The sequence below is a fragment of the Acyrthosiphon pisum genome, chromosome A1, assembly GCF_005508785.2.
Source record: "Acyrthosiphon pisum isolate AL4f chromosome A1, pea_aphid_22Mar2018_4r6ur, whole genome shotgun sequence".
Classification (NCBI taxonomy): Eukaryota; Metazoa; Arthropoda; class Insecta; order Hemiptera; family Aphididae; genus Acyrthosiphon; species Acyrthosiphon pisum.
The window spans coordinates 123,029,756-123,043,073 of record NC_042494.1 but is presented as its reverse complement, the minus strand read 5'-3'; the positions used below and the strand labels follow the sequence as shown (position 1 = coordinate 123,043,073).

The 13,318-nt window shown below is 25.0% G+C and overlaps 1 protein-coding gene across 1 annotated transcript in view; it reads left to right on the top strand.

Annotated features, from left to right (window-relative positions):
* Window positions 1-12,973, top strand: part of LOC100163820 — a 19,232-nt gene extending 6,259 nt beyond the window's left edge. Inside the window, exons 7-19 of the mRNA XM_001949094.5 lie at window positions 1,692-1,927; window positions 2,058-2,343; window positions 4,619-6,002; window positions 6,081-6,232; window positions 6,290-6,485; window positions 7,974-8,178; window positions 9,032-9,268; window positions 9,693-9,791; window positions 9,859-9,992; window positions 10,050-10,098; window positions 10,298-10,380; window positions 11,845-11,981; window positions 12,434-12,973. Coding sequence (XP_001949129.2) covers window positions 1,692-1,927; window positions 2,058-2,343; window positions 4,619-6,002; window positions 6,081-6,232; window positions 6,290-6,485; window positions 7,974-8,178; window positions 9,032-9,268; window positions 9,693-9,791; window positions 9,859-9,992; window positions 10,050-10,098; window positions 10,298-10,380; window positions 11,845-11,981; window positions 12,434-12,586 — 3,351 coding nt within the window. The 3' untranslated portion in view covers window positions 12,587-12,973. The remainder of the gene's footprint in view (window positions 1-1,691; window positions 1,928-2,057; window positions 2,344-4,618; window positions 6,003-6,080; window positions 6,233-6,289; window positions 6,486-7,973; window positions 8,179-9,031; window positions 9,269-9,692; window positions 9,792-9,858; window positions 9,993-10,049; window positions 10,099-10,297; window positions 10,381-11,844; window positions 11,982-12,433) is intronic.
* Window positions 12,974-13,318: the final 345 nt, after the last annotated feature.

Sequence of the window (13,318 nt, the reverse complement as noted above, 5' to 3'; positions counted from 1 at the left end):
CAACCCAAACATTTTTTATCGGTAATTTTAAAAAAAAATACTTAGAAAAAATTGAAAATTTCATTTGTCTATAAATAGCTCCAAAAAAGTCGAAACACTTTGAAAATTTAACCCTGTATAGACAACGCTAATATAAACATCTGTTGCAAATTTCAAGTGCTTACAATAATTATTTTTTGAGTTACAGTAAAATTAAGTTTTCGTTTTTGTCAAAAATTGGTTTTGCGTAAAAATTCGCGTTTTTCCGTTATTTTTTTAAGGTTTTTCCTGCCGCTTTTGAAAAGTATTGGGAAATTTTCACTTTTGACCCCCCAAAGTACCAACTAGATTCACTTTCCTTTCAGAAAAGGTACAACTTTTGAAAATCGAAGCATTTTTACTGCTCCAAAAGTTGTCGTCAGACACAAAAAAAAAAAAAAAAAAAACACACATCATTGTAAAATCAATACATTCATCACTTCGTTCAGAATCTAAAATTATTAAAAACATTATTTGGAAACAATAGGAAAATAATTTTTTTAAAAACGTTAGTCAAAAGCAATATATATTATATACAGAATATAACTTTTAACTTTTAAGTTATAATAGTAACGCACAATATAGAAATGCACTTAAAAGTCAAAAATTAAAATTAATTATTCATAATATTTAAATTTTAAATCAAAATTATAATTAATATAAAAATTAGAAAATTCAAAATTTCTGATTTCAAGTTAAAGTGTTTTAGTTAAAGATTAAAAACTAAAAATAAGTGAAATTTTTTTTGGTTTTTAGGATATTTTGTTATCGTTTTTCAGTTTTTTTTTGTTTTTTTCCGTTAAAATCTAAATATAATTGTAGAATGGCAAAAAACGGTAGAGCGCATACTGCAGTCGCAATGTTACCGGTAGAGCGCATACGACAAGATAGCCATCTGGCCTAGACGTGTCTTATTATATCTTTATAGTATGGGAATTTGCAGGTGGTACCTAGGTAATTTTGATAGGATAAGAGGACAAAGCAGCTAATTTTTGTTTAGATTTAAGGAGAGAAGCCCAGGTCAGGTGCTTGTTAAAACTTAAAAATCAAGCTTAAATATTTTACTTTGGGTTTGGTAGGAATTATATTATTGTTTAGTTTGACTGGTGGACATACCCCTGGGCGTAAATAATATTAATTTATATATATGTAATCTATTACATACTTATACTAATTGAGTATTATATATTACAATGTTATGTAATTGAAATATTAGGTATAAGATTACATTAAAATATAATTATGCTATGTTTAATATTTGTTTAACATATAAACTATAATAAAACTTATATTTTATAACAGAATGCCTCAGTAGTCAATATTTAAATGCTATTTTTTTATTAATTGAGTGTAAACATAATAAATAAATTAATTTAAAATGTTGTTCTGATATTGTGCTGCGTGATGTATTTTATAGTAAAATATATAATAATAATACAATACATCACTTAATATATTATACAATTTTTAACCTAATTTATGTTGTTATTTATTAATAAGTAATAACTACATTTTTAGTTTTAAATTTATTCATTCAATTATATTATGAATAATTTATGTTAATGTTATTATCAATATAATTTTTTTTTGACTTTTTATTTACTGTTAATGATAAACCATTCAAAATTAAAGGTTATAAACATTTAATATATACAACTGTTTCCAAATTCCAGGTTGGTTGGCAAGCTAGACAAGTAATGGCTTTGTTAGAAGAAGCATCAACTGATATTTTTTTGACACTTAAAAAACGGCCACGTCACAGTAAAGTATTTGGACAAATTTATATGAAACCATATCGTCTACCCAGTAAAAAACTATTCAATTATCCACAAAGATACTTTGATCAACTTACTCCACCAAGGCCTAGTGATCTATTGACTATTCCTAATTTCAGTTTTCCTGTAAACAAGTAAGTTCACAATATTTATCAACTTCATTGAATTTTAAAATTGCCTTCTGTAAAATTAAATCTTAAATTTTTTTGTAGCTAGTTGAAAATATATCTTTTTTTATTGGTTTTGTCTAATTAATGTTTTTAGACAAGAAAAAATGAAGGTACCAAAGATACAAGAAAGTCAACTCTTAAGCGATCATTTGTTGAGTCCTCCGCCAGTTATTCATTTAGGTGGGCGTTCAATTTCTCCTGAAATTTTTTCCCACAGTAATAGTAGTAGTGGTGATGAAAGTGAACTTGAGAGTGCCAATTGCTCCTCACCTACTTCTGTTAGATTATATCTTCCGAAGCCACATATCCCTGTTCAAAGAAGGGCAACAATAAGTGGAGCCAGCCCTATTGGAAAACATGCACCATTCAATTTCGATCAGGTATTTGTTGTAGAATATAATCTTTAAGTATTTAAAAAAAATAGTTATAACAATAATAAACGTTACCTAATAAATAATCATATTTGAAAATTATAAAATTTCAAACAATTTTAAAACTGACTTTTCCTCAACACTACATATGTGCGAATTAAATGCACTTTATAGTTTGTTATTTTTTTGAACAGGTAACACTAGACGTGCCTAATAGACCTATATGAAAGGTTAATCAATTTGTCATGCCAGCTCAATTCCTTCTAACATTCTTATTTTAATATTTATATAAAAATAATAATTTTATTTGTTAAGTTTTCAAAATAATTTTTTAAATAGAAACAAAAAAATATAATATATATTTGTTAAGTTATTTACTTCTTATATTAATGTCAAAGTTTTTCTCCGAAGTTTAATGTGAGTTAATTATTCTGGTGAACATTCAAACAGGCCTAATACATTAATCTAAAGTATTGGATTATTAATGTATATTTAAGAACGAGTAACAAGTGATAAATGAATAAGTAAAAGCTTACAGGTAACAACAGCCTTCTTCATCTTTCTATATTGGTTATTACTTATATGTTTATTTTATAAAAAAATTCTTAATGATCTACCATATTGAAAAATATGTTTATTTTTTTTTTGTTCAAATCACATAATATTGACTAAGAATCAGTTTATTAAATTATTTATAATATTTTAAGTATTTTATTCTTTATCAATTTTTTTATAAGATATTGTATGCATTTTTATGAAACTTGAACTAATCTGCAATATCAGTTAAGAAAGTTTTAGTTGATCTAAATGAAAACTATAGTCAATTTAATACTACATTATATATTTATAGATAGTAAATAATTGCAAGTGGTCAAATTAATCATTTTTTTCATATTGATTATACTCTACATATATTATAATTTATAATTATTGATCATAATACCTTTATAGAAAATAGATAGAATTATCATTATGTAGAAACCCCATAATTTTTGTTTGAAGCCATTTCTTTATTAGGTTCTTCTCATAAAGCATTTTGCTCTGCCAAAATACAAATTTATATGTATGAAGCCTTAATAACATAAAACATAAATTTTTTTACATGTACTTATATAATATAGTTAAACATAAATCATAAAAAATTTGTTTGATTAAATAATTAAATAAAAATATTATTAATTTAATAAATTGAGCTTAGTTAATGCATTGAACACTTTAGGTTAACATTTGTTTTTTCTATTTTATTATTTGATATACTGTATTTTTTAACTTCCTATATTTTATGTATTGTTATTATCACATTTTAATTATAAACTCTATTTAACTATTTGTAGGATAATATTCTTCTTAGTGTGAGTTGTGTGCGTGTGTGAGTTTCAGTAGAATCTTTTTAAGGGTCTTCCATAAAATATTGAATCAATTAGGTATTTAAGTATTTTATACATTTAAATTCAATTATTAATTTAAAGTAACTTACACTTGTAATTTACTTTAGTAAAAAGTTATAACTTAATATATTTTTTTTATCTCTTTATAAATAATATCCCTACTTAATAAATTGGTATATAGGTTTAATATTTAAGGTATATCTTAAGTTTTTATAGACCAATATTATAATATTTACAAATGTTTAAACAGAAATTATGTTTGTAAGTTGTTATTTGTCAAAAATTGTTTTTACTCAATGTTCACATCTTACAAGTTCTATATATTTCATATTTATATTCTAAAGTTAAGTTTAATAGTATAGGCATATAGTATTAACAATATTGGTCAAATATTCTAATGTTTTAAGTTGTGCGTATTTATGCAATCAAAGTTACAATTAAAAGCGAGGAAGACCCTTAACAAATTACTGTTAACTTAAAATCAAATGGTTATTCTATACACATTTTTGTTAAGGTGTATATATACGATTGAGTGCATTTTGGCTCTATTTAATTTAGATTAAAATCAAAAACAATAAATCATATTAATTTATTATTTTGATAAATTGAATTGATGACTAATCAGTATTATTTATGGTTTCTAATTACAATTTATGATGGTATAGTTTTGACTATATACAAAACTTCTAATATAAAAGCAGTATAACTATCAAATTTTATATATTAAATTATATTTAAATTTTAAATAAAAATAATTTTAATTTTAAATATTTCTCAATCGTATTCCACCATTTTATTTGCATGGATTGGATTTTTCCCTATTTAAAAAGACTTTTTTTATGGTAATAAGAAAATCTTTACTTTAAATATTAATATCTTTGAAATTTTATTTTCAGTTTTGGAACGAATTGAAACAAGTTAATGAAGCTCATAATAACAATAAAAATAATAGTGAAAAATCTAATAGTGAGATGCAACTTAGCAAACGTTCCAAGCCAACAAAAGTTCATTGGACGTCATTACCACCAAATGAAGAGAAAATTGAAAGTCTGAAGTTTTCTGATAAGAAACTCGTAGATACATCCATTAAAGATGATGTTTTAAACAGCAGTAATTTAATTTCCGTTAAAGAACGAATTAATCAATTGAAAATTAATGACAGCCCAGAACACATTATTAACAAAAAACCTAAAATAATGCCAAAGCCCTTTGTTTCTAAAGTTTCTAAACCAATTGATAATCCACCATTTACAAAAGTTCGTGGTAAACTAGACAAAAGTTATAGCACTCCATCTTATGACTTTTCTGCAGATAGTAATATGTCTAACGATTTTGAATATTTTGATTCTGATTTGAGAATGTCAATTGAAGATGTAAAAGATTATGACACCAATGAAGTCATTAGTAATTGTGTTTTTAATGAAGATAAATCCAAAAGACCTGATAAACCTGTTCTGGTTTTCCCTAAGCCACCCCCTCCAAGAACTGACGACAAAATTTCTTTTGCAACTATGACAGATACAGTTGGAATTAGTTGTATAAACAAATCTGTAAAACCAATTTTATATTTTCCAAAACCTCCACCGCCTAGGATTGAGGATATAGATTTTTCAAAAATAAAACATAATAATGTAATTGATAATATTGGATTTAAACATGAAAATAGTAAAAATATAGAACAATTGAGTAATAGAGTTTTAGAACCTGACAGTGAATTTTCATTTGATTCAAATCAAGAAGAACTTGAAAGTACGACAAAATGTTCTTTAGAAAATCAAAATGGACATTTCTTAGATTATGATAACATATCAACACATTTATCTCAAGATAGAGTTCCAGGATCAATAGAATGTTCCAAATATTCCATGAAACATTGTAAAAATAAATCTTACTCAAGCAATAAACATCAAGATCCATCAGATTTTGAAAAAAATTCATTTTCTGATTTGTCTGATGCCTGCCCACCACTGTCATTAACTGACCTTAGTGGTAGTGATGATAATATATTTCGAGTGGATACTAAAGATAACATATCTTTACCGTCTGAACGAACAGCCATCATACTACATCAAGCTGTATTAAATACTCCAGCTACATATCCCAGACAAAAAACTGAAACAAAAAAATCACAGCCACCAATACCACCTCCTAGACCATCCAAGCCTACTACTGAACTGCCTAAAAGAACCAGCTATAGAGCTATGCTTGGTGCTAAAACTATTGGCAAAAAAGAAAACAAAGGACAAAAACAATTATTTCAAAAAAATCCATTAATAGCTAGTAATTTTAATTTTCTATATATCATAATTATAGAAAATAATTCACTACATTCTTACTACATTATTTTCTTATTTTTAGAACGCCGAAATATAAGTGCTAAAGAATTAGGTATGTGTGAATATCAAGGATGGCTCTATCAAAGATCTAAAAAAATATCTCCTAGAATGCAATGGATTAAAGGATGGTTCATTATTAAAGGAACTACTTTTTATGGGTTTAATAATAAAGAAGTATTACAAATATATTATGATACTCTTTATTTATATTAACTATGATTTTTTTTTTAGTCATCTAAATCCCGACTTATGATCATTTTATCTGGTTTCACGGTATCTGTTGCTGATGAAGTCAAGTCAAGAACTAACGCCTTTAAAGTATACCATATGGGAACCATGTTCTATTTTGCAGCTGAAACACCAGATGATTTATCCATGTGGTTGGATTGGTTTTCAACAGCTACCATTGCTGATGGTCATAATTCAAGTAAATCAGATTAAATTCTATTAAATGATGTTATTAATTGTAAACAATTGGTTTATTGTATATTTTCTTATAAAAAAGCGGGTAAATGGATGTTGCTCTGCTGTATAGTCTGTTACAAGTGGGTCAGTGTATAATGGATTGTATTAAACTAGAATTTAATAATATAATATCATTGTATAAGAAAAACGATTCTGAGCCGGTTTGTCAATCTAAATATTTAATAATTTTTATTATTTACTAGCTTATCCCGTGCACTCCGTTGCGCGTAAAAAAATATAACTCTTAAAATATTGTGATTACTCATGCTTGTCCCTGGTGTGCCCAAATGGGGACTAATAACAAATAAATACTAATTTCTACTAAATATTTCTCCTGTAACCAATAGCAACCATAAATAAACGAAAATTTCAATCGTAAATCTCATAATCCCCGTTTGAGCCCCTACCGGTGGCGTCCTGACACGAATATAATTGGCGATACGTTCTTCTTCTCGACGAAAAGAATGTATTGAAAAAAAAATAAATTGAATCGGTCTAATATCTCTTGAGAAAAATGGTCACGATTATCTCGCCACTTAATTTTATTATTATTTATTATAACCTGTTAGTTGAGTTAATATTATCATATCTTTATTTTTTATTCATTTCTATGGTGATATACAAAGCGCTAGAAATTTAATTACTGTTTTTAGCGGTTTTTCAGAATTTGTCATTGGTATTAAATAACTATTGAGAAAATCAAAAAATGACCCGAAATTAGAATAATGACTGATGGTTTTAACTCTAAAGTACCATCTTGATCTAATTTGCTAAAAGTTAAGATACTATATGTTGAAATCGAAGCACTCTTTCTGGTAAAAATTTTGTATACAAGATAAAAAAAAAAAAAGTAAATAAATAAACACCTTTGTAAAACCACTAGCTTCCTCGCTCCGCTCAGAATCTAAAAATAGTAATACAATAGTGACACTTCTTCAGTGGCATGGCGAACTTAAAATTTTTCAGAGGCAAGTTACAAATATCCCAAGTATTAATAATAATGTATTAATATAATATAACTAATTCTATTTCAGATTGTTATTGACTATCTATGGAGAATATCATATTACATTTACTAGGGGGACTCACTGGCTACCACCCACCCCCTTTTTGTTTGCCATGCCACTGCACTTCTTACTTCCAACCCTCTATCCAAAATACAATTGGTAAACTTGTTATGATCAAACATTTTTAAAACCGGAACTAGTTCCAGAGATTGTTCCCGAACTAACTAACAAACAATTTTACTTCTTTATATATTAAATATAGATTATTTATTGTTAATATAAGTTAACAATAATATAAGATTTTAATAAATATATTAGGTATAGTCCTTTATGTTTTATTTTGTAGGAATGCGTGGAACGTAAACTTTGTCTTTGTAATTTAACATTGCATATTACCTTTTAAAAAAAAATTAAAATAACATTTAAATGTCTGTAACTGTTAGATATTGCAGCCGTTAGTGAGACTGATGGTGAAGAAGATGAAAACTTAAATGAAAACCATGAACTGGTAGATTCATTTTTATCAAAACCAGGAACATCACATGATTCTTCTTTCACAAGTTCAGCTTTTAAGAATATTTCTACATTTCTTTCAAGTCACATGGGATCACATTCAAATCATAACACAAGTTCTAATAAAATCAAAATGTAAGAGCTACTATTAAATATTTTATTATTCCTTAACTTTTTTTTTTTTAATAGATAAAATTGAGTATTTACAATATGTAATATTTATATACAATACAATAAGTAAATATGATAGCTAATATAAGGTACATAACATGAAATGGTGTGAGGAGGGAGGCCCACCAGTGTGGATACTTGGGCTAGAATACCTAATAATTTAAATGTTGCTTATTTGCTGAAAATTAACAGTTTATTTTATAAGAATGTAGTTTTTATTTATTTTTTATTATTAATCTCAAATAAGTTTTCAATTAACTTCCATATTTCATATTTATGCCCTATTTATTGTCCTAAAGAATATACTCTGCGGGAATAACGATACCGCCTTGTAGAATCAACTAAATTTCATAACTTTTTTTTTAATTGCTAGAGGAAATTATATTATTCTACAGCCCGTATCAATCTCTGTTTTTCAATATTTTATTCTCAAACTTTATAATATGTCTAAAAAAATACAAGATAAAAGCATTTTTTACAAATTTTTGAATACAATTATTTGAAATAAAATACAAAATTAGAAATTGATGCGGGCTGTAGGAAGTCTTCTTCTTTCAGATAAAAAAATAGTCATCAAAATCCGACAATTCTACAAAGCCTGAAAAGTTGAAAAACCGGCACCGGGCCCCTTAATTATTATTAATAAGAAATTTGAAACATTTTAGTTTTTCAAGTTAAATGTATTTAGTAAAACTGAAACGTTAGATTAATGAATCTAGACAAAATTACTGTGAGCTATAAAATTTGAAACTAGTTTAGTATAAATATTTATTGCTATGCATAATTATACCAAAATATTAATTACATTTTTCTTTAGGGATAAAAGTTTTCATTCATTAAAAAAACAACAAAAAAAGAATTTGGCAAAAGAAGATCAAGCAAAAGGTAGCAGTTTGGACAGAAAACATTGGAAATTTTTAGGAATGGGTATGATTGGGCGGGATTCAAACGAACCAGTTCCAACATCTCAATATCGTAGTTATCGAAGAGTACCTCCAACAGTTCCTAAATGTGCATCAGATACATCTGTACTCCCTAACACTTATAACCAAAAGTAAATTTACTACTGAAATAAAACAATATTTATCTTTTCTTCAAAGGGATAATATAATAATATAATATATGTCATTATTCTCTTTAATAGATACCACACATTTAAACTAGCCATAGCCAATAAGTAAAATAATTTAGGCTGTAATAACCAAATATAATACTATATTTTTTACTTCATGCACAATAATTTTAATTGCTCGTATATAAAACTGTATATAAAGTTTTAAGTAATAATGAATGTAATAAAAAATGTCAAAAAATTATAGTCATGAAATTGAAGTATCTTCTATTGAGTTTTCTACAATTTATTATCATAGCCTATTTAATTTTACTTATTGCAAAACTGTTTTTATTATAAACAAATAAAATAAACTGGTGAATAACATAATTTAATTAAATGCATTAAAGAAATTATTTTATTTTAGCTCTGATGTATATCCTATACCTCAAATTAACCATAGTCGACCAGCAGATATGGTTGATTATCGATTGGCAACGGTAACAAAACCTGATACTAACCAAAGGTACTACAGCTTAACTATTTTAAAAACAATTATTTATTAAATAAATCCATATTTATTTTTATTTTAGACGAACAGATCCTACAAACAGCTCTGAAATAACATTAGAATCATTTATACAGTCCCGTCAAGATGAAAGGCGTATACAACACCTACATATGGGAATGCGTGTACCTCAGTACACAGCTCCACCACCACCTCCAGGTTAAAATCATAGTTATTATTATAAGTATTGACCAAATTTAACTAATTATTTAACAGGAATTAGAGAAGATCAAAATCAACAACTTTTGGATCAAGCTAGTTTCAGGTTTGTCCCTCATAAATTTAATATACATTACATATTATCATACTTTAGATAAAGATTATTTTTATATTCTATATTACTTTATTACAGTATACATTATTTTAATTTGTTATTATTATTTATTTCTAGAAATGTTTAGAAAAATATAATTTATTAGTATTTACCTATAGATTATAGTACTGCCTTTATACTTGCTTTTTAGAATTGCTACTGAAAGTGAACCTCGATCAAGGCAACCAATCACTGCATTGACTAGTGTTGAACACCTAAGTGTATTACCACCTTGTAAGTTAATTGTTCATCTATAGATAATATTATATTGTTGATAAAGTTGATGATTTATGATGTACCTTTAACCATTATTAATTTATTTTAATTCATAACTAAATTTTTTTATAAATAAATTATTTTTATTTCTAATACTTAAATTTATTTTTTGAACAAAAAAAACAATAACTTATTCTAATTTATTATGATAACCTTCAAATTTACTTCTGAATAGTATGCCTCACAATTAAAATCATAATATAAACTTTGCTAGCAATGAAACAATTCATTTGACAATTAAAAACATATTCTCATGTGTAGTAAGTGTTGTGCAAGTAATCATAATGTAATGGAACTTAAACATAAATTAACATCTAGTAAAATATTATATAATATAATAAAAGTACTACCAATATAATATTAAACTTTCAATTTAACCATTTTAAATAATATGCTATAACTTATAGTATAATCTAAAATACATATAACATTTTTTTAAACTAACAACTAGATAAATAAAGAATAATTAATTTTATATTATTTTCTCTTTTTATTTATTTGTGCTTATAGTGACTTTTTAATAACAAAATATGTTGATATAAATATATAATATAAGTAAAAAATAATTTAATTAATAATTAATAAACTAATTTATCAAATTTTGAATATTACTAATGATTTCAGACTAAATTAGAATACATATTATTTAATTAAAATAGCAGTGTTACATTTACAAAATGTATGTTACATTATCTAGTATTTTGTTATTGAAGTAAAAAATAATATATTATAACTTTTTTAAGATTAATTTTGAATTAAAAATTGAAATAAACTTAGTACATTTTGTATAAATAAAATAAGTTATGTTCAAATAAATTATTATTATTTTTTTTTATTAAGAATAAAGGTTTCGACAGCTGAGGTCATTAGCCTGACTCACAAATAAATTATTATTTGCCACATTTTATCAATTATACATTTTTTAAAAGATTTTATGCAAGAATTTGTTGTGCCACTGTGTTACAATATCTGTCTGTGGTATTCAATTGTAAATCATTTAATTAAAATCTGCGTAGGTCTACTAAATAGGTAACTATAATTGTTTAAGTTCATCATAAAGTCTGTAGTAATTTCCTGTGCTAAGGGTAACTACATAAAAAATAAAAATGTCAATACCAACTAAACTAAATTTCTTATCTATAGATAATGCCACTTTAAAACAAGCTCTCCTTCTGAGGCATCATTGAAAAAATATAAAAATTATTGTAAAACCAATACTTTTCTTGTGTTTAACTCATTATCTAAAATAAAAATAAAAACATAAACATAAAATATATATTATAATATCATATATTTATTTTAATATTTATGTATGTACCTATATTGTACATAATATTATAGTTATTATAATAGACATTTATAAAATAAGTTATTTATAAATTAGTATAGCTATTAATGAATATTATTGTATTATCTTTCCAGGGTTAATTGAGAGTTCTACTCAGTCTAGTGACTTTAATGGAAATAGAAATTCTAAAACATTTCCACATCCTCGTGATGGTCCATATATGCCTCAATTATCTGAATCACATGAACATCAATTATATTCCAATCGATATGTAAGTATTTTATTTAAATTTTATCATTTTTACTAAATTTTTTTTTTTATTGTACTATATATTTAAAACTAACTGTATTAATCGATAATGTATCAATACAGTGTCATTGCTATATATTATTCAAAAAATCCATTGTCAAGTTATAACACTTGTTGAAATGAAAACTTTAAAGAAATCTAATTAAAAATCTTACTTTTTACTGTTCTTGTGGTTACAAAAAACTTCTGAACCAGAACAAAAAAAAAATAAAAAATGTTTCAACATGTAAGAAAAAATACTAGTTGAATATTATTGAAAAAAGAAACATATTTATTTATAATTAATTTTTAAAATATTTGTATCTGAGTTGGTTCTTAAAAAATTTAGAAAATACACTTAATATACATATAGCACTGTCACTCTATAAATATAATTAAACTGAATAGTAATAGTTTGTTTAAAAATATTAATAGCCTTTGGATCAAATCAGTGACACCGAATCTTTAGAATATCCACCTGTTTTTGAACCAGAAACTTACTCATTAACTGATGTTCTTTCAAGAAGACGTGATCGATCAAATAATAATATTGAAAATGAACCTGGAAACAGCAATAGTTACAGGTGATAAATGTACAGATTAATAAGTACTGTTATTTTGTATTTTATTCATTAAGTTAATTTATTAATTTGTTTCCTTAAATTTATGTCTAGAAAAATTGTTTAATATAAAACATTTATATTATATCATACATTTATGTAACAGAATTTATTTAATTCATATAAGAAAAATTACTCTAAATATGATATTTTTTCATACATCACACAAAAATCCTAACTAAATAAAATTACTTGAAAAATTTGTGTTTTTATTAAAGTATTATATTAGCTTAATATTTTTTGCGATCTATTTATTTTTTGTGAACTATTTTATTTACTGTTGAAATATAATATTTTATAGTGGTGTTTAAATTCTAACTGTTGATTTTCATTAAATATTTTATCATTCATAATATATATTTTTTTTTTATTTATTTAGTGAACAAGGCTTCAACAGCTTAGGTTATTAGCCTACAATTTTAACAATATAAACATGTATGAAAATAACAGATAATTATAATTTATGGTTTAAGTGTATGTAGTGGAAAAATTTATAAATAGCTTCAGTATTTTCCTCGCTGAGAGCAAGACTAAGAGAAGTTGTGTTTCTGAAAAAAAAACGTCCGAGCTTCTGTGTATTTCGGACATCTGGTGATGATGTGGTCGATCGATAAGGTCACGTTGCATATGTTTTATTTATTAAATAATATATATTTATATATACAGTGGAACCATGTTAACTCAAACATCTTTAAGCCAA